The sequence below is a fragment of the Cydia splendana genome, chromosome 11, assembly GCF_910591565.1.
Source record: "Cydia splendana chromosome 11, ilCydSple1.2, whole genome shotgun sequence".
NCBI lineage: Eukaryota > Metazoa > Arthropoda > Insecta > Lepidoptera > Tortricidae > Cydia > Cydia splendana.
The window spans coordinates 2566573-2589923 of NC_085970.1; the positions used below are offsets into that span (position 1 = coordinate 2566573).

The 23351-nt window shown below is 37.8% G+C and overlaps 2 protein-coding genes across 2 annotated transcripts in view; both read left to right on the plus strand.

Annotated features, from left to right (window-relative positions):
* Positions 1-1106: 1106 nt before the first annotated feature.
* Positions 1107-3401, plus strand: LOC134795194 (uncharacterized). Its single transcript, XM_063767024.1, has 2 exons — positions 1107-1501; positions 3323-3401. Exons 1-2 carry the CDS (start codon positions 1107-1109, stop codon positions 3399-3401), a joined length of 474 nt encoding a protein of 157 aa, XP_063623094.1.
* A 6218-nt stretch (positions 3402-9619) lies between these two features.
* Positions 9620-23351, plus strand: part of LOC134795195 (uncharacterized) — a 38873-nt gene continuing 25141 nt past the window's right edge. Inside the window, exon 1 of the mRNA XM_063767025.1 lies at positions 9620-10456. Coding sequence (XP_063623095.1) covers positions 9620-10456 — 837 coding nt within the window. The remainder of the gene's footprint in view (positions 10457-23351) is intronic.

Genomic DNA, 23351 nt, shown 5'->3' on the forward strand with positions numbered 1-23351 from the left:
AGGATTATTCACCAGCAACTTGCTCTTCTATACGGCCTTGTGGACCGCGAAGTACCGTACTACAAGTACTTACCTGCGCCTGTTCTCGAGAATGGTCGTGCCACGCTCTATTGGGATCGATCTATCATCACTGACAGGACTATTGTCGCCAATAAGCCTGACATCGTGCTGATAGACCGATCGCAGCGCCGGGCCGTGCTCGCCGACGTCACCATCCCCCATGATGAGAATCTCGTGAAGGCCGAGAAGGGCAAGTCCAGCAAGTACCTAGACTTAGCTCACGAGATTACCGCCATGTGGGATGTTGACTCGACGATCATTGTTCCGATAGTTGTGTCAGCGAACGGTCTCATAGCGAAGAGTCTCGACCAACACCTAGAGAGACTCTCGCTGGGTGGTTGGATCAAGGGTCAGATGCAGAAGGCGGTAATATTGGACACGGCGCGTATAGTACGTCGGTTCCTCACTCTGCGGCCCTGACCACCGGCAGCTTGGGCCAAGCCCCGCTGCCGGCGGCACCCTAGGTTAGGTTTTTTATAATGTGTTTATATGTATTTTTTATTGTTTTGTAAGTGTTTTTATATTTTACTTTTATATTCATATTATAACAAACCTAACTTAAGACGAAAAATAAATAAAAAGTATATGTCAATTGGTCTAAATTAATTAATAACTATTATGTCAGTGTTCGGTATTAAAACCTTATTTGATTTAGTTTTATTGATTTTCTACATTTAAACAATGACATATAAAAATAAGATGACTTTTCGATTTAGATTTGTACCAAAAACACGTATTTTATATAAATAAAGAACCAGTGCGAAATATGTGTTTAATTCAACATACATAATACATAATCCACTTCATTTTTGGTCCTACTTGAGCCAACAGTGCATAAATAAGAATATTTCGTGCCGAAATACGTAACAACAGTTACACACATAATGACGGACACGGAAGAATATAAAACGTTAAAAAGTACAAGAAGTATAATAAAAGGTAAGGTGACCAGAATCGTAAACTACGTTACTGGATTGAATTCATCCGACAAAGATAGTTTGAACATAGATGAGATAAAGTTGCGATGTGCCGACTTATCTACACAAATGGAGAAATTCGATCAAGTTCAACAGGCAATTGAGCTCTTAGAACAAGACGAGAAGAAAGCCGACGAGGAACGATCGATCATGGAGTCCAGATATTACCAAACTAGAGCGCTCATTAACAAACTGTTGGAGAAAAAAGAAGAGGACATCAAAGCAAAAAGTCAACCGGTGTACAAACTCACAAAATTAGAGCTTCCGACATACAGCGGTGACATACGCGAGTGGCCTGCGTTTAAAAACCTGTTCCAGTGTGCCATGGACGGAGGAAACGTGCCGGAGCTGCAACGCATGCAGTATCTGAAGACCTGCTTGAAGGGCGAAGCTGCGGGTTTGATTAACTCTCTTCTGATTCTCGACGGAAATTTCGGTAAAGCTATGAGTATACTAGAAAACAGGTATGAAAACCAAACTATTATTGTAAACTTTCACTTAAAGAGCTTTATGAGTTTTCCTATACTTAACAGATCTAACATAAAAGAGTTCTTAAATGTATTACAACAAAGTCTAGATTCTCTAAGTGCTTTAAACCTGCCAGTGCAACAATGGGATGTACTTTTAGTTTATATAATTACTCAGAAATTAGACAATTCTCTGAGGGCGGCATGGGAGTTGACAAGGAAAGAGACTTCAATTCCTACAATAAAGGAGCTTTTAGATTTCCTTAATCAATCAATCAATCAATCAATTCATTTATTTGTCGAAAAGCAGGTAATGTTACAAACAGGTGTTACATACATATAATTAAGTGCTCCACTTTTGGCCGTATGAGGCATACAAATATTTAACGTGAGTGGCGGTGTAGCTCGTGAGTTACAAATTAATTGTCATCATCCTTAAATAATAATAAAAGTCAACTATTTACATACTGCGTGCTCATCAAATATTGTCAAAATACTAATTGTTAAATGTCAAATTAAGGCCTATATTCTATACATAATAAATTACTTACATGCATCAAAAAAGTTCGCTGTCATTTAAATATTCGTTTATGTCATAGTAGCACTTGGTTTTCAATAAAGTTTTCAACGTATTGCGGAATCTGTTAATCGGTAAAGTTTGTACCGATTCTGGTAGTTTATTAAAAAACTTTACAGCCATACTAAAAATGCTTTTTCTAAAAAGTGCGCAGTGTGCACGTGGATGTAAAAGTGTGTCTCTTTGTCGGAAGTTACGTGCTGGGTTATGCGGTTTTTTTGGAAAACGACTGTCATATTTTTTAACAAACATTAGGCATTCCAATATGTATAAAGAGGGAACAGTCAATATGCCAAGGTCTTTAACCCTTAAATTGGCAACGTACACTACGGTGTACACTAATCTTTAAAAAAATACTGGCAACAATTAAAGACATTATTTTAATAACTTTTATCAACATGTCAAAACAAATTTTGTAATGTAGGGTAGGAAAATATATTGACACAAATAACGCGTTTGTAAGCATGTCAGTGTTAAAATGAAGTCGACTCGGAAACACTTGTCGTTACCCCGGGTAAGTTTTTAAATTTTTTTTAAAGATTTTTATACTAAGACCACGCATGTTGTTTGTGTTTATTTATCGCCAAGGCCTTAGTAATCAAATGATATATTTCAATACCGTGTAGATTTCAAAACCAAACATTTAAAGACTCATTACTTTCTATGTACACTGTGGCTACCGTTGCCAATAACACTGTAAACAACCTTAATCAGCTGACGGTAACCACAGTGTACATTGCCAAATATGTAGAAAACTTCTTTCTAAAAGTGTTGGTATCCACAGTGTACATTGCCAGCTTCATAGTATCGTTCACTTTTCTGTTTTTTTGGTAATTTTGAGGTTTCTTTTTAAAAACTGTCTATAGTTTTAACCTATTTTATTGTTTTTTTTCTGCAGAGCGTAAATCTAACGCGTTCACACAAGATTTTAGCTTTGGTACCAACAATAAATGCATATTCAGACGATGGGTCTGCTTCCGAAGATGAGCCTAATTTTTTGCAAGAGCCTGCTTTATCCGATTCCGATTTAAGTTCTGATGCACCTTCACTAGATTCATCATTTGAAAGGCTAAATTTACTAGATAGTAGTAGCAGTACTTCTAATGATTCTGACGATTCTTTTGAAACAATTACTTTGGAAAATAATACAGCCACAACTGAAAATATACCTCTTACGCCGATATTCAATGAAGTGTTTCCGTCTACTTCCAAAACCAATTACGACATTTTGCCATCTATAGATTCTGTCCAATCTATGCCGACGCCACCAGCCCCGGAGTATTCCCCGCATCCAACACCATTGCCAAGGGCAACAAATAACCGCAACAGACGCAAGAAAAGCGTACCTAAAATTACAGCAATAAATAACCGCAACAAACGCAAGAAGAGCCTACCTAAAGTTACAGCAAAAAAAGTTAAGAAAACTCGGTTGGTTCTTAATTTGAAGTGGTTAAAAACTACGCTAAAAAATAGAGGTTTTATTGATGAAAATTTGTACAAAGCTCCTAATGTTCGATTAGAAACAGCTTTAAACTATTTGTATCTTTTCTTAACGCCGGACATTATAAAAGATATTGTGCATAATACCAACTTGTATTCGGTCCAGCAAACTGGCAAGTCTATACAATTTTCAAATGGCGAATTAAAAAAGTTTTTGGGCATTGAAATTTTAATGGGCATCATAAAAATGCCCGCATATACCGATTACTGGGCCAGGAAAACCCGGTATCCTCTGATAGCTGACGAAATGCCTCTTAAACGGTATCAACAAATACGACGCAATATTCATTTTGTCGATAACTCATTTCAAAATACAGACAGATATTTTAAAATAAGGCCCGTCATGGAAAAAATCCGACTAAATTTTCTGAAACTTGAAGAAGAAGGAGAGTATTCAATAGACGAAATGATGATTCCTTATAAAGGTACAAAAGCTGGACTTTCGGCTCGAAATCTATGAGGGATTATGCAAATTTAATAGAACGGTTATTGACGAAAACGGTGAAAATATATCGAAAAAGCATATCATACAAAAACCAGTGATAGAACGCCCGACGGACTGCATTCGGTACGATAATGTCGGCCATTTTCCTGAAATCGGCGAAAAAACAATGCGCTGTCGGTTTTGCAAGGACGGCAGAACAACTATATACTGCATAAAATGTAATATGCCTCTTTGTATTGTGGCAGGAGAGCGTAAAAAAAGGAACTGCTTTAGACAATTTCATACAAAATAATGTCTAAATATAATTAAATGATATTTTTTTACTACTAATACATTTCTATTTTTTTGGCGACGTTAACCACAGTGTACACTTTAAAATTAGGCCGTTTCTATGCTAAATTGGCAACGTGCATTGTAGTGTACATAGCTTTTCACGAAAACGGAAAAGCCTAGATTTTTTTCATTATTTTTGTAAGGTGTTAGACATCATAATAAAGTAAATAAATCATATATATAAACGTTTTTCATTAATTTTAAATCTTGCCAATTTAAGGGTTAAAAAAGGGTTCGCAGCTTTCCCAGGTCCGTATTCCGACAATGGCACGTATGCACCTCTTTTGCATAAGAAATACTTGGTGCCAATTTGTTGAGTTGCCCCAAAATACAGCAAATTAAGCTGCGTGCAACAGCATTCGAGCTTATGAATGACAATAAATCTGACAAGTTTCCTCAATCCAAATCAACCCCCAAGATGACTGTAATGAAATATGTACTCTTTGTCAAGGGCAACATAATATAGCCAAATGTGTACAATTTTTGGAAATGTCAGTTGACAAACGTATAAACTACATAAAATCCAAGTTTTTGTGCTACAATTGTTTACAGCCTTACACTGCCAAACATAAATGCTCCAAAAAGTCGTGCTCTACATGCCACGGTAAGCATCATAGTTTGATTCACCTGACTAACCCTCCCCCTAAACGTGCGAACATTGCTATCGCTACAGAATCTACAGCTCAACAGCAGCAACAGTCAGCTACGACTTCAATGCAACAGCATCCCCTGCAACAGCAGACTCAGCAACAGTTGTCACAGCAACAGCTGTCACAGCAACTACTGCCACAGCAACAGCTACCACAGCAACAGCTGACACACAATACACATACATTAACGAAACCGACAACTGTCAATGACGTTACACATACACAATGTCAAAAAATATAGTGACGCCTACTGCAATGCATGTGGTAAACACTAATAAACAGATTCTTTTGTCTACAGCGATAATAAATATACAAGATGAGACAGGATCATGGCATCCTGCGCGTGCCATGTTGGACAATGGAAGCGAAATCCATATGGTTGCTCACAGGCTTCTCATGTAACGTAGATACGTTACGTAACCTAGGTTACATTTATAAAATTAAATTAGATTGATAAATAACTTATAACACTTTAATATTATGTTTACAAAACTGTTCCTTCTTATTGCGACTCACTGTACTTCGTGCAACACTCTTTTGTTCGAAGTAAACCGGCTAGCGGCGTCCCCGTCCCGCGGACCCTCTCTCCGCGCGGGCCCGCGCGCGAGTCGATCAGAGTCAGGACAGATCTAGCTTTCGTCGCCGGCGCACGCTCGCTTGCCTTCGCGCAGCGACGTCTGTCGTGCCCGGCGAGAATTAATTTGTTCGATTGTATTTATTCATTCCGTTCCTGCACTCATTTAGTGCAAATGGAATTATTTTTTAGTGTTTAAAATTCCCTTTGGGTAAGTGTTGAACATTTCTTACGCTTATTCTAAGCAGGTAGATTTGAATGTTATTTCTAACGGCTATTTCGCTATGCTATTTCTTTGTGTGATTTTGCTTGCCACTTAATTTAGGTACTCTTGCAATCAGTCCACTCTTATTTCATCTCGTTTTAATTGCTAAATTGTGTTTATTTAAAGTCTATGAGATAATTTAATTTCCAGTAATTTTTTAAATTCAAAATTTGACCGTTAGACCCTATACTCAGTTTTGTTTTATAACTTGTTCTTTTAAACATAACATCAGTGCAAAGTGTAAACTCCGTCTGACTGTATCATTCCGCACATCACCAAACTTTCACCATCATCATCACGCAGTACTGCTTCCTGCTTTGCTTCTTGCCGTGCCGGGTACAGTCAGCGGAGACATATTAAGAACTTTCCTTTACACAATGGAAATAAATTCCAGGGAGCCTAGTTACGGCTAAGACCGTAGCCGTGAAGACCAGCCGGCAGTTCCTGAGCGGCCCCAGCTGACGTCCCTCAGCTCGTCCGTCTCCCAACCCGCAGTGGCTCCGGCAGCTTCAGGGGAGTACTTGCGTGGTGGAACTGTCCTCGGAGCAAAATCAGTACCGGCCTAGAACGTACCCTACCCTACGACGTATTCGTGTGCTTGCGGCGGAAGTTAAGGGAGAATAAATTTAGTTCGTTATTTAAAAAAAACTACAGTTTTATTTATTCTCACCGCCTACCCGTAGCACTGGCGCCTCACCGTGTTTTTTTTTAAATAGGGTCTGATTTTGCTCTGAGTGGGTATCTGTGGTTTGTGTGTTTGTGTGGTGTTTTGGTTTTTTTATTTTTTGTGAAACGTTTTTTTTTCCTCTTTTTATTTTTTGGTTGCCAGCAGCTACAGTGTACGGAGTAGTGTATTGTTGTAAATTTGTTTGCAATCTCTTTGTATCGTACGCACTGTATAGTCAGCCGCATTTGTTGAATTATTTTTTTTGTTACTTCTTTGGCAATTTTTTAATTGTAACCGTTATCAGTAGTCTTTTCATTAGTACAGTCGGCCATATTAGAGTGTGTTTTTTAATTTTAACTAAATCTGTTTTTTTTGTACATTTACGCTCCGTACGCATTAGTTGCATTTAAACGCTTTTTTTATTTTTGTGTTGTTTTTTTTCTCTTTCTTTCTGCTTTTCCTTCTTACAATTTTGTTTCTTGCTTTTAAAGAAAGACAACCAAAAACGTTCGTAACTTATTAATTACTATTGTAACAGACGGAGTATTTTTTTGTTGTTTTTTTTAAATCTGTTCAACATTTACCCAATTTTTCTTGACGTATTTAAAAAACCAATGGCTTTTACAATTAAATATTGTCACTTCCAAATACTGTACACACAGTGCGGAAATTGCGTAATCAATTGCGAAGTGTGGCCTCCTTTTCCTTCTGGAGATAATCATTTAATTTTATAATAGTGTGTGATACCTCCTATTTAACAAGTGTACTTGTAGGGTTTCTAGTTCGTGTAACGAGATGCCTCATTATTATTTTGTAATTGTGCGTTAGTAATTTTAATCTTGAACGTATTTTCGAGTAATTACTAATGTTCTTTATGCAAGCGTGAAGTATGAATGAAGATTTATGGAAGTGTATTAACAAGTGCTTAGTTCTGCGGATTTTATTTCATTTAGATGACATAAAATCCTTGACCACGCGCCGGGGTATTGTAACGTAGATACGTTACGTAACCTAGGTTACATTTATAAAATTAAATTAGATTGATAAATAACTTATAACACTTTAATATTATGTTTACAAAACTGTTCCTTCTTATTGCGACTCACTGTACTTCGTGCAACACTCTTTTGTTCGAAGTAAACCGGCTAGCGGCGTCCCCGTCCCGCGGACCCTCTCTCCGCGCGGGCCCGCGCGCGAGTCGATCAGAGTCAGGACAGATCTAGCTTTCGTCGCCGGCGCACGCTCGCTTGCCTTCGCGCAGCGACGTCTGTCGTGCCCGGCGAGAATTAATTTGTTCGATTGTATTTATTCATTCCGTTCCTGCACTCATTTAGTGCAAATGGAATTATTTTTTAGTGTTTAAAATTCCCTTTGGGTAAGTGTTGAACATTTCTTACGCTTATTCTAAGCAGGTAGATTTGAATGTTATTTCTAACGGCTATTTCGCTATGCTATTTCTTTGTGTGATTTTGCTTGCCACTTAATTTAGGTACTCTTGCAATCAGTCCACTCTTATTTCATCTCGTTTTAATTGCTAAATTGTGTTTATTTAAAGTCTATGAGATAATTTAATTTCCAGTAATTTTTTAAATTCAAAATTTGACCGTTAGACCCTATACTCAGTTTTGTTTTATAACTTGTTCTTTTAAACATAACATCAGTGCAAAGTGTAAACTCCGTCTGACTGTATCATTCCGCACATCACCAAACTTTCACCATCATCATCACGCAGTACTGCTTCCTGCTTTGCTTCTTGCCGTGCCGGGTACAGTCAGCGGAGACATATTAAGAACTTTCCTTTACACAATGGAAATAAATTCCAGGGAGCCTAGTTACGGCTAAGACCGTAGCCGTGAAGACCAGCCGGCAGTTCCTGAGCGGCCCCAGCTGACGTCCCTCAGCTCGTCCGTCTCCCAACCCGCAGTGGCTCCGGCAGCTTCAGGGGAGTACTTGCGTGGTGGAACTGTCCTCGGAGCAAAATCAGTACCGGCCTAGAACGTACCCTACCCTACGACGTATTCGTGTGCTTGCGGCGGAAGTTAAGGGAGAATAAATTTAGTTCGTTATTTAAAAAAAACTACAGTTTTATTTATTCTCACCGCCTACCCGTAGCACTCAAGAGGATGAACAGTAAGCTATATCACGATAGCCACCATATATACGGCGTTGGCGTGACAGGTAAGCAAACGCAATTATGTATGAAAGCGAACATAGCCTCTAGACATTCTGACTTTACAACGAGTCTTGAATTTATTGTCATGGATAAAATAACCCTTCCTCTACCTCATGTACACATAAACACAATTACATGGAACATTCCTGCAAAAATTAACAAATTGCTTGCAGACCCTACATTTTACGAACCTGACGAGATAGACCTTCTTATAGGAGCTGAATATTTCTATTCGTTGTTGCTAAACAATAAGATTAGCCTTGGACATAACAAACCTTTACTGATCGAAACGGTTTTTGGTTGGGTCGTTGGAGGTCCTCTCAAAGAATGCATATCGGGCACACATAAGACACATAGCGCTCATATTGCTTTACACATTGTTGACTCTCCTACGACTGATGATTTATTAGTTAGGTTTTGGCAGCAGGAAGAGGTAAGTCCTAAGGTCGTGTTTACACCTGAGCAAAAATATTGCGAACAGTTATTTCTTGACACAACAGTGCAAGCTGAGACTGGACATTTCGTAGTCGAAATGCCTATACAAAACGAAAAGGTTCAAGATTTAGGTAATTCGTTTCAAAAAGCCTATCGATGTTTATTAAGTCTTGAGTCTAAGTTTCAAAAAGACCCCACGCTCTACACATTATACAAGGCGTTCATTTATGAATACATTGAGCTAGGTCATGCTGAGTATATTGATGACTTTCAACACACACAAGTGCCACAGTGCTTTTTGCCACATTTAGGTATTTTAAGGCCAGAAAGTCGATCTACAAAATTAAGGACGGTTTTCAATGCGAGTAGCAAGACGTCGTCGGGATTGTCTCTCAATGACATAATGTTAGACGGACCGAACATATACAATGACGTACTTGACATAATACTCAGATTTCGAATGTACAAATATGCGTTCACTTGCGACATAGTCAAGATGTTTAGGACTATTTTGGTCAAAGAAGAGCAAAGGCCGCTACAAAGAATATTATGGCGAGATTCGAAGTCCGAGCCTTTAAAATGCATTCAGTTAAAAACTGTAACATACGGTACAAAATGCGCGCCTTATCTAGCATGCCGGACTCTGCGCATGTTAGCTGGACAACATAAAGAAGAATATCCAGAAGCCGCTGACATTATCGAGTCTGAATGTTACATGGACGACTTCCTATCTGGAGCAGACACTCTTGACCAGGCGCAACAAGTTTGTAGTCAACTCATAGAAGTTTTACAAAAGGGAAACTTCGTTCTTCATAAATGGACTACGAATGAGCCTCAACTACTTACAAATGCTGTATCTACAAATGATGACACAGTATATGATTTTACCCCTAGCGCAGCTGTCAAGACGTTGGGAGTGAAGTGGTTACCACAAAGCGACGCGCTTACTACAGCTATTCCAGAGCTACAACAGTTCGAGCTTACTAAACGCAATATACTGTCTGCAATAGCAAAAATATATGATCCTATTGGCATACTAGCGCCAACGGTCATTATAGCCAAGATCCTTATGCAAGACATTTGGAAAGCCAAGATTGATTGGGACATGGTCATTCCAGAAGATCTACAAAGAACTTGGCTAGAGTTTCAAGCTAATCTGCCCGAGCTCAAAAACATTAATGTCCCTAGATACTATTTCTCTGATATACCAACGTGGATAACCTTGATAGGGTTCAGTGATGCTTCTGCGAAAACCTTCGGTGCTGTTGTTTATTTCAGAGCTACATATCCTAACAAAGAACCCACCTGCAGTCTTGTTATGGCGAAGACAAGAGTCAGTCCAATTCGTGTTCAATCATTGCCAAGACTTGAACTATCTGGATGCTTATTGTTAGCACACCTAGTTGACAAGCTGAGAAGAGCATTCAAAGACAAATTTAAAATACATGACATTGTATTATTCACAGATTCACAGATTGTATTACACTGGATTAAGTCGCCATACAAAAAACTACACACATTTGTGTCTCATAGACTAATGGAGATTATAGAATTGACTAAGTCTGAAATGTGGAATTACGTCAATACCAAAGAGAACGCTGCTGATTTACTCACACGAGGAGTTTACCCACAGAACTTACAGAGCAACTCACTCTGGTGGAACGGTCCAGATTGGCTGCTTCGAGATCCTAGTACATGGCCAATGACATCATCACCTGTGATTACTGACGATGAGCAGAAGATTGAAGTGATCGAGCCACGCACCGCTCATACTGTGTGTACTCAACAAAATATACAGGATGATTTCTATACATACTTTCAGAAACATTCTAACTTTAACAAACTGACTAGAGTATTAGCTTACATGTTTAGGTTTATAAATAACTTACGTAATTTGACTAAAGTTGTGTCTTTTCTCACAACACAGGAACTGAAAAGTGCACACAACTTCATAATTCAAACGATTCAGCGCGTACATTTCTCTAAGGAGTACCAAGAGTTACACACATTGAAATCACATATTATACAGTCCACAAATAACATAAACTCGAATAGTACTACTAGTGAGAATAAACACACTGACGTTCGTAGCTTACACACTTACAAGTCAAGCCCTCTACGTAAGCTCAACCCTTTTCTTGATGACGATAATATTATTCGTACGGGTGGTCGTATTCAAAATTCTAACATACCTTACAGTCAAGCACACCCGATAGTATTACCAGGTAAAGAACACGTGACAACTCTGTTAATAGAACAGTTTCACCTTCGTTTGTTGCACATAGGCATACAAGGCACGCTTTTCGGACTAAGGTTAAAATATTGGCCAATTAACGGTCGTATGGAAGTCAGAAAAGTCATACATAGATGCGTTCGCTGTGTCAGATACAATGCTGAAGCCTGTGAGCAGCAGATGGCTAGCTTACCCGCTCCAAGAGTCACTTTAACACGAGCTTTCTTACATGTTGGTGTTGATTTTAGCGGACCAGTATATATTCGAAATTCTATGCTTCGAAATTGTAAGTACACTAAAGGATATATATGCTTGTTTATATGTCTGTCAACTAAGGCAATACACCTAGAGCTAGTTACAGAATTGTCCTCACAAGCCTTTATTTGCGCCTTGAAACGATTTATTAGTCGCAGAGGTTACTGTACACATTTGTACTCGGATAATGCTACAAATTTTAAAGGAGCAAATAACGAGCTTCATGAATTGTATCAGTTATTTAAAAATGATACTTCATATAGTCAAGTAATAGACTATTGTAATGTCAGTTGCATAGAGTGGAAATTCACAATTCCTCTTGCCAGCCACATGGGTGGAATTTACGAGGCTGGAATTAAGTCTGTTAAAAGTTTATTGAAAAGATATTTAGGTAATGTCAGATTGACTTATGAATTTTTTTACACGGTTCTTGTTCAGATTGAGGGTATTCTGAATTCAAGGCCTTTATGCTCAGTTTTTGACATTCCTGATAACGACAATATTGTTTGCCTAACACCGGCTCATTTTTTAATTGGATCTCCAATTTCAGATATTCCTGAGCCTAGTATTGTTCATAAAGCGGAAAATAGATTAAATATGTATCAAAAAATTACTCAAATAAAACAAAAGTTTTGGGTACAGTTTTATAATAATTACTTGAGTGAGCTGCAACCAAGAAGCAAGTGGCTGCAGAGAAGGACCAATTTAGATATTGGACAAATTGTTTTGTTAAAAGATGAAGCTACTCCACCTGCTTGTTGGCCGCTGGGTAAAATAATATCTATTAATAAAAATACATCGGACAATTTAGTACGGTCTGTCCAAGTCAGAACCCAGAAAGGTGTTTCCATTAGGCCAATAAACAAAATTATTTTGTTACCTATTAATTAGCTAGAATAGCTAGTATAATTTAAGTTAATTTTCTGTTAAAAGGGCAGAGAATGTTCGGTATTAAAACCTTATTTGATTTAGTTTTATTGATTTTCTACATTTAAACAATGACATATAAAAATAAGAAGACTTTTCGATTTAGATTTGTACCAAAAACACGTATTTTATATAAATAAAGAACCAGTGCGAAATATGTGTTTAATTCAACATACATAATACATAATCCACTTCAGTCAGAAATAAAAAAAAAATACTACTTAATAATACTATGTTGTACTCTGAGCTGACAAAAACTCATCCACAGAATAGAAGCCCTTCTTCAACAAATAAGTTTTGAGACAATTTTTTTTTGCGTGGACACTGCCAGCTTGGTTTTTCGTCTGCGATGATCATTCCCTCAAAAATATAGGCCCGGCCAACAACGGCTTATTTTTAAATCGAATTCTAAAGAAAACATTTCAAGTGTAACCTTATTTCAGCATAAGTCGACTTAAATTCACTCCAATGTTAACATTACTGCACTGGCGTAGGATGGTATTCCACTTGTCCATTTTCTTGGTCCAATGTGCATTGCCTCTCGCTCTCTCATTAAGCTAAATGTGAGACGCAAATACACATTGGACCAAGAAAATGGATAGGAGTAATAACATCCGTAGTCAAATGTCGCAGAGCATTACTGTCCATGTATATTATCGGCTACTTTATTTTCCCCAGCGACCCGCTTTGCTGAATTGCACGTACGTTCGATGTAATATTTTGAGGAACAATACTACTTAGGTATTTGTGTTTGTATCTGTTTTTACAAGCTTTTATTTACTTTCACCTGTCCCGTTGTCTGTCTGTCGGTCTGTAATCAAATCTTGCAAGTTAAATTTGATCCACTTCCCGGTTTCCGATTGAGCTGAAATTTTGTATGCATGTATAAATCGGATGACAATGCAATATTATTATGACACAGAGCTGATCTGATGATGGAGCTGGAAGGTGGCCATGGGAACTCTGTGATAAAACAACGCAACCTAACTGTGTTTGGGGTTTTTAGAATTGCCTGTGGAAATAAAAGTACAGTCAGGGACAAAAGCTTGTACCAAAAATGATTTTTTTTCCAAAAGCTTTTGAATTTGTTTTCTAAGACAGGTTTTTGGAGGTTCCATTTCCCGGGCTCCGCAATAATATACCTATATTACTTACTAAGTCCATACTTTAAAACATCACCGCCATAAATAAAATCACAGCCAACTGTATTGTAAACTTCCCAAAAGCTTAGAGCAAAACTGTCGCCGCTATAAACATGTACACGAAATAAGTAAATCCTACGCAATATTCTTGACCTTTTTGGCTCCAAAGCCAAGGTCCTATTCATCCGTTCATACTATTGCTCATGGAGTAAAGCCAGTGTCATAACGGGTAAGAGCCCCTTTACACATAATATTGGTCATATCGGACGATATTAACAGTATCGTTTTCGATATTGGACGACGGATTGATGCTACGCAATTGCTCATGGGGTAAAGCCAGTGCTATAATGCGTAAGAGCCCTTTTACACATAGTGGCCAGCTGTATTGGACGATAATGACCGTCGATATTAGTACAGTGGAACCTCGATAGCACGAATCTCAAGGGAAACGCCAAAAACTTCGTGTTAACGAGGTGTCGTCTTATTGAGGGCATCAACCTAAGGAGGTATTATACTTGTAGGTTTTTGTTCGTCTTAAAGAGGTTCCGAGTTACACAGGTAAAACGCATGAAAAATGCGTGTTATTGTCTTTTTCCAGTTTTGTTAGTACCTAAATAACTTCGGGTTATAGAGGTGGTAAAGCAAAACGACTATTTTTACGAGTTGTAGAGGTCAAATTTAATTTTTCGAGTTATTGAGGTAAAAAATGTAGGTGAACTATAAAGGTATCGTTGGTTACTTCGTCTTAATGAGGTTAAATATTTCGAGTTATGGAGGTTTTGGGCTCTGAAGGGAAGGGAATAGCATTTTATTTCCTCAAACTGAGAGAAGTTATGAAACTAATATCTCGATGGTTCACAGTCAATGGTATGTGTCTAAACGTAGACAAAACCAATATAATTCATTTTCAGCTGCGCAAAACTAACAACAGTATGCTCGATATAAGTTTGAATGATGTACTTGTGCCGCAAGTTGATAGCGTAAAATACCTAGGATTTGTAATTGACGAGGGGCTATCGTGGGCATCACACATAGATGAAACTTGTAATAAGCTGTCTTCAGCGTCCTATGCATTATCCAGGTTGGCTCCCAGTCTGTCTATAGATAATTTAAAAAAAGCATACTATGGATACTTTAATTCCATTCTAACCTACGGAATTGATTTGTGGTGTACCGCAGCCGATCGTGACAGGATATTCAAAATCCAAAAACGTGCCATCCGGGTTATTGCTAAAAAACCTGTTGAATACCCGGCACAAGAACTATTTAAAAAACACAAAATCTTAACTTTGCATAGCATTTACATCCTTGAGGCTTGCAAATACGTCAGACTGAATCTAAGCTCATACATGACCACCGCGCAGCGTCTCGGCTGCGACGCGCGCCGCCGCCCGCACCTGCTGCTCGTGCCGCGCGCCCGCCTAGCCAAAACTCGCAAGTCGCTCGCTGTGTTTGGCGTTAAAATCTATAATGCTCTTCCAGCAGATATTAAAAATTCACCAAACGATGCAATCTTTCTTAAAAAATTAAAAGAATATCTTCTAGGCATGGCCTTTTATAGCATTGATGATTTTTTCGAATCATAGAATATCATCACTAATCCAAAAAATATAGGTAAAATTTGTCAGTAAATAAGAACAAAAAACTACACTCATCCTTTTCTTTTGGGTGCTAGTACTAGTGTAAGACAAAGATAATATGATTATCTCTGACAATGTTTGAAATGAGACAATTAAATGCAAAAATTAATGTAAATATATAATATTCAGATAATATTAATATCAATATGTAATAATAATTAATCAGCAAATACCTGAAATGTAAAATAACAGTTGGATATTGTACATATATTTATTGACTTGTAAAATGATTGCCTTTTACCAATAAAACATCTGAATCTGAATCTGAATCTGAATTCACGGTAGGACGGTTTATGTAGAAAACATCGGTGATAACGTGATGCTTTTTTTTAAATTTAGATTTATTTATTTCACAACATATATGATTACAGGACAATATTTTTTTATATCCACAACGCAGGCTTCGTCAGGTGGCCACAAATGCAAATCCGCAACATGCTTCGTCTAAAACAAACCAATGATGATGTCCGCACCAGGCTTCGTCATTTTTAAACAAAACAATTGTCACGAATCGTACCTGATTCAAAAGTCCCCATCACACTGGCAGCGTTACCACGTTGAATGGCCAATGAGATTTGTTGAACCAGGTACGATCCGGACCGAGGGTCACACCCCCTGTCCCTCAGCCGCCGGCCCAAACCCCATACGAATTCCTTGGCCTCCAAAGCCCAAGGTCCCGCAGTCTCGACTGCAACTGGCACAAAGTCGTACATTGGCTCCAGGGCAGAGTACTTAACATGCTTCATTTTAGTCGCATACTCCGCGGCTGAGCCAGCAGACCTCACCGTGAGATTCAAGTGGGACGGCGCAAACGTACTGACGCACGTTGCATTCCACAGGAGGCACCGTCCCTTCTGCCATGGAACCAATGTCAGACCGTCAGGCCTCTTGCCATCTGTGCGGCACAACCCTGGAGGCTCCAAAACGCAAGGGACGTTGGCCGACACCAGAGCCCTGCGGATTACATCATTGAATCATTTTTTAAATTAAGTGTCGGACGTCTCGGCACGGACCCGGACCGTTTTTGAGTCATCCTTTGTATAGATATTGATAGACAACCAACAGATTAATTCGTTCAAGGCCTTGAATTTGGGAACATGTTCTTCAAACATTGTTAAGCTCCACTAAAAAATGATTTCTTGAAAACAACCCATAGAGGATGAAAACTTTTAACGACTTCTACGAGGACAAAATCGCGAGCGGAGGCAAATATCATATATGTGATAGCATAGTAAATATTATTGACCGAAGCGTAGCGGAGGTCTACGTTTTGACTCTCGGTTTTGACTCGGTCATTTTGCTTTTGTATGTCCGAATGTTGTTCTCTACAGGTCACAGTTCTCAACCGATTCTCGTAAAATTTTGGGACCAGATTCTAAGATTAAGTAATTTTTTTTGTCGATTCGGTTTATGGAAATTTTAAAAAATGGCGGAGTTGTGATACCTCGCGCCTAAACAAATAGCCGTATCGATATCATAAGAGTTTTTTCTTTTTGAGACATGTTTACAGAGAAAATGGCAAATATAGTTTTTACTCGAGAATAAGTAGTCGAATTTCTTCAGCTTAGCTAAGAACTATCATGGCGCATTTTGAAAGCATTCGCTTTTTTGTTTGCACACGGAAGATCCCCGGTTCGATGCCCAGTAATTGTGTGCTAGGACATAACTTTTTGTATTTTTTTACACTTACGTATTGTTTTTTTTATTTTATTTTTGTATTATGAATAAATTAAAAAATTCGCTTATTGCTGATTGATCAAACCGCTGTGTGGCGCTGTCGTCGTGGAATAAGCTATGCTCGCAAGGTCTACAGCTGACAAAGCCACCAGTTTATTGGGTGCGATAGCCAAATATCGGATCGTGTGGAAAGGCTCTAAGATTCGGACAAGAAATTGGCAAGCCAAAATATAAAGTGATAAGTTTCAGCGACGAGGCTTGGGCGTTAGGGATTTATGCCTTCGTGAATTGGACGGTGGATTCCTTTTATAAAGGTTGGGGGTAGAGTGGGGAAGAACAAGATTTAAAAATATTTTGTATTAAGTACCTAGTTATCTTTCTTTATCATTTTAGTGCATTTAAATTGAGAAGTGAGAGCCGCGATTTACTAGATATCCAAGATCAAAGGCATAAGAAACTGAATACAAATTCGAGTTCTGTAATTTATTCTGTACCTGAGAGCGTTAAGGGCATTTTTACAAGTCAATACAACATTTACAGTGACATCATAATATAGTTACATAAACAAAAACACTAAACATTTTTAAATACAAGAGCCAATACCCTAGGGTTAACATTATATTATAATAATCTTAAATTAATTACTATAATATAACTCTCACTCGTATGGTCTACATAAAAAAATCGCACGGAAGTCTATATGATGAAACTTCACGAAGTAACACTATCAGTATCACCCCAACCTGTAGCTATGCAAATTTAATTTTCCAGCCACACCCACGGCTTCGCCTCACTGGTGTTATAAAAATTCAATGCTCAGGTAAATCATAAACGGGACATGGATACACACAGCTTCCATCTAAAAGTGGCTTAACTACCCTCAAATCTCCACATCATAGAGCCTTTCAAAACGTTATACCAACCCTCAAAGTAAAACGAAGTAAGTGCTTTTAGATTGGGATGATGATACGCTGTTTAGATGCGGTTATAAGTTTCAATAGAAACCGCTGTAAAGTAGAATTGACCTGGATTGGAAATCGTTTGGATCTGAATAAGAATGGAACGTGGCGATTACTGATCCATTCAGCTTAAATGGCTGGGTGTTTTGTATTTTATTCGTAGCTACCTGCATATAGAATAGAATATCATCATACGTATTCGTTTGTTAGGTTTCATCATTGTACTAATTTCGGGAATTAACTTGCAAGACTGGTGCCTATGCAGTTTGGTCTACAATATCTTTTGGTTTAAATATTGTAGGAATTTAGCGTTTGGTCTTAAATTTTGTAGCAATTTAGCGTTTGATTTTAAATTTTGTAGCAATTTTGTAGGAGTGTTACTTATTGGGGATCGGTCTATTTCTCATTGATAAATGTATGGCGATTACTGATCCATTCAGCTCAAATGGCTGGGTGTTTGGTATTTTATTCGTAGCTACCTGCATATCGTATTCGTTTAGGTTTGCAGTGCTGAGGAATATTTTCATGAGAAGTTCTCAACATTGGACAAATTTCTGGAATGAACTTGCAAGACTGGTGCCTATGCAGTTTGGTCTACAATATCTTTTGGTTGAAATTTTGTAGCAATTTAGCGTTTGGTCTTAAATTTTTTAGCAATTTAGCGTTTGGTCTCAAATTTTGTAGCAATTTTGTAGCATTATTACTTATTCAGGGATCGCTCTATTTTTCATTGATAAATGTAATATATGATATGATTTGTATTCGTAAAATGATTTATCTTTTTGTAGTTAGATGTAGTTTTTAATTTTTTTTTATAGTAGGTACTTGTTATTTCTTTATGAAATAAACTCTTCCTAAACCTAAACTAGGTATAATTAATATCTAGCAAAAAACAATTTTATTTCTGTCAATAACCAAATAATACCTACCTATTAAACTTACTTTAACAGAAGAAAGAACGATAACACCAAACTAGCGGAAATCTTTGGTAATAAAATGGCACGTAGAATTAAACGCTGTAAGTTTTTGACGACTCAACTTCTTTATTGCGTCTCAAATTAAAACTTCACTTGCAACACTTTTCATTAAAACAAGTTTAAGACTTTTATCGTTGCAAACTTTTGTTTATTATTTGTTGGAAGATAAAATTTTTATACCTGAAATAGTGACAAAGTGTTACAAGATATTTTATCTTAAAGTTTCTTATAACCCCTTCTAATAATTGCGAAAGCAATTCTGACCATCTGTCTGTTACCTCCTTTACGCTTAAATCGCTGTACCAATTTAGATGATATTTGGTATGGATAAAGTTTGAGTCCAGGGGGAAGACATCTTAGGATAGTTTTTATCACTGAAATAAATTATGAAATTGCGAGCAGAGGCTTGCATAAATAAATCTTAATATTATTCGTTGTAAAGTTTTTTTTTCGCTGTTTGGTTTAGTTATACCTATGTATCTACTGTTTCAATTGTTATTGATGAGCAAAGAAGAATATTCAAATAATACAAATATAAATATTATACGTAGAAGAATAACGTCTAGGACTTACGTCAATTCAAATAATATATGTCCATCAATAAATAGGCCATCCTGAATGCTGTTGTATTACATATTCGAGCTGATCTTCCCCTGACGAGTAAATAAAGAATAATACTCGAAGATGACACCATCCTCTGCAGCGGTGAAATTGGCGTGTTCTCTAAAGGCGACAGGAAAAGACGCAGCAGCGGCGGCGAGCGCGGTGCAAGCCGTGGAGGCCGCAGAACTATTTAGAATAACGTTTTGGACTTACACGACTTCAAATAATATATGTCAGTCAGTAAATAGATCCTGAATCCTGAATACTGTCGAATACCTAGCATAATTTAGATTTAAGACTATTGCTGTGCCCTACCAGGGTCCATGTGAAACTCACTATTACTGTGTAACACCAATGTAACAACCATAGATGCAATAAATAAATTATGAATGCTGTTGTGGTATTATTTTGACCTGATATTCTCCAAAATAATAGAAACAATGACTCCTAGGAGCGTCTAGTGGTGCAGAGTCAGGGTGCAGGGAAAACTGAACAAGACCACAGTACACGCAATTAAAATTGGAAAATCGCATGATTGCAAAAAACGAGCTGAGACAATTCTTTTATGTGAAAATTCTCAAAAGAATTCTAGACGTTTACAAAATGCGAAAAACTACATTTCTCAGTTGCGAACGTAGGAGTCGCCAAGTAGGAGTGAAAGTTCCTGGTCATGTCTGGGCACAATTAGAAGCCACATAAGCATTTTAGAGTCATTAATTCTAAATGTAATATTCTGAAAGGAAATTTTAATTAAGGATGTGTCATTTTTTTCAGCTTGTAGTCAAGGCAAACAATGCACTGCCAACGCTGCCGATGTCATAGCTAATAAAGAATTAACACTTGGATCCGGATCACACATTGATAGAGTGCTAATATTTGGAGATAATACTTATTATTCTCAATGTCTTAAGAGTTTAAGAGTCTGCCGATACAGAAAGATTACTTAAGTACTGACGAATTGCTTCGGGAACGTGTCATCACCAATATCTCTTATGAACTTGACTTTGATATAGATTGAATTACTGGAATAATGAATCCAACAGTTGAAGTGCTTGATGTTCTTGCATTTAAGAAGCGTTATCATTTTTTATGACTGTTGATCACAATACAGGCAACAGTGATACTGCACAAACTGAAATATCGGAATCTGACTTGATGGACGCGACGGTCAGGGCTGTTAACACCGCTGCTTTCTGGACATCTACTGTTTAACCTAGACATGAATGAAGAAGAAGTAATGAAAAAAGATTCGAACTATTATTCAAAACTGTTAGTATAATATACAAGTAGATTTAACTGTTTAGTGTATAATAAGATCTTTCTTTTTTCAAAAAACTTTTATGTATGGTGCTGTATGTATATGGTTTCTGCAATAAACGTTTTTCTATTAAGTTGAGCTGCTGCCGTTGCGCTGGGAGGTTCCCACGGCACCATGTTCTTAATGACATCATTAGGAGCGCCTTAGTGTCAGCTTAGTCCCGTGTATGTTTGAGCTGCCAGGCCTCAACCGGTCGGACGGCAAAAGGCCTGACGGCTTGACCCTGGTGCCGTGGGAAAGAGGTAAGTGCTTACTATGGGACGCCACGTGCGTCAGTACTTTTGCCGCCTCGCATCTTAGCCGCACAATGCGGTCGGCAGGAGCAGCTGCTGAGCACGCGGCGTCCCTTAAAAGAAACAAATACTCGGCGCTGAGCGGGTATTTATTCACTCCCCTCGCTGTCGAAACTTCGGGATGCTGGTGCGCTGAGGGTATAGTCCTTCCTCCAGGAGCTGGGTCATCGCCTGCTTCAAAGAGGCCTTGACCCCTGCTCCGGGATTATCCTGATGCAAAGGTTGTACATTGTAATCCAACGCAGTGAGCGTGATGGGCACCTTTGCGTCGGGGGCAGCCCGGGATGGGCTTTAGTAGGTAGTTTATTTTATACATACTTAGTTTATATTTATATTTAAGTTGAGTTTTTAATAAGTTTTATGTTTAGATTATGTGTTATTTTAGTTATGAAATAAATATTTTGTATTCTATTTTTTGTATATTTTTTTTAATTCCCATTCAAGGGAACCTAAAGTATTTGTGGCGTTAGCTAGAGGATGCGCAATAGTAATGCTGTTCAGCACTACTGAATCTCTAACTCAGCATTTACCTGTAACTCTTGGTGCTAGAGGATGCACAAGATCACAGTTCTGCATAACATCTGTAAAAGTAATGTTGACGCCTGGATCACGACATCGTTAACAAAAGGATCTTGCCTAGAATCAAGAAGACTATTGATTAAATCAAGGTGTCTCAGTACCGGTTTCCGCAAACTTCTCTTGTCAGACCTGTGGTAGACCATGTCGGTCTCGCATCGGTCTATTCAGCCACCAAAAACGGTGTTTCTCCGGTGTTACACCATAAATCGTCTGCTATAGACGAATAAAGAAAACCAGTGTCCATGGATTTTCATGGACGTCAGTTTTGTGACGATCCATACCAAATGTATGTAAAAATGTATCACAAAACTGTAAATTTATTTCGGCCATTTTTTTTTCTTTTTAAATCGATAGTCTTCGTAAGTCTGAGTGGAAAAGAAGCCAAAGGTTGATGGTTGTTGGAAAAAAGTTAATGATACACTTTAAAAAAAAAAACTCATTTAATAATTTTGTCAGTTTGTTTATTGAAAAGTGATCCAAAGATTTCCATTTTTTAAATTGTGAAGGCCGTTATAAACAGTACCAGGTTTTAATCAAGCGCAAACCCACCTGGAGAGTACAGCCGTTAATTCATAATTCTTAATGAAAACTCTAAAAGTTAAGGCGATTTGCATCAAAGAGGACACTTGGCGAAGTTCGTGAATTAAAATTAGGAAATAATTCGTTCCTACTGTGATGAAGCTAAGTTTATGAGGACGCTTAGCTACGTCCCGTGTCATTTTGTGTTTTAATTTGAAAGTTGCTATGATGGGAGTCAAATGGAACGATATTATGGAAACTTTTTTACAGCTACTGTTTTCTGGTTTGCTTGGCTTGGCTTTTGCTTGCATTTGCAGGTATTCTTATTCCAATATTATTCTAACATCGAAGGAAAGTAACGTAACGAACGTAACGTTATTCTTCCTGTAGGTAGCAACATTAAATTAAACAAATAAAAAACATACAATTTAATCAAATATACGTCTATCAAGTGACCTCAAGTGGGATCATGTCATAATATATCCATCCATCAATATCTATTGATTCATTTTATCAAGACACAAACTTTACTGGTTTAACGATATTTTGTAAATTAGTTAGATATTGTTGTTTAATTAAATAAAGCAAGTTATTGTATATATCCATTCCCTAAAGATTCTATTGCTAGTTAAGTACTTATTTGATCAGTATTCTTCCATTGTCTGCACATTCCCACCCAAAGCCATACATTTTCCATTTCACACGTGTCAATTTCCAAAATCCATAGCCAACTTAATTCACTGTATAAACTTTCTATCAATAAGCCGGTCCAGTGCGAAATAAAATGGAAATATATGCGCCATATAATTCTCAGGCGCCTTAACGAGATGCCTTGAGACCTTCGCTTTCCCCCCAATTTGCTGTAATAAATAGCCGGTGGCGCCTTAAGTTGTTTATTTTGTAAAAAAATTTTCTGACTGTATGTTGTAGATCTTTTACGGTCCAAAGAAGACGGATGCAGATTTTTTTGTTGACGTCTTTTGTTTAGTGGAATGGCGGAAATATTTTCTATTTGAGATTGTTTGTGGCAGCCTTTAGAAAGGAGATCGGGGGTTTGTGTTAGGGGAGTTTAAGCAGTGGGGAAGGAAATGTGCCAATTAAATGAT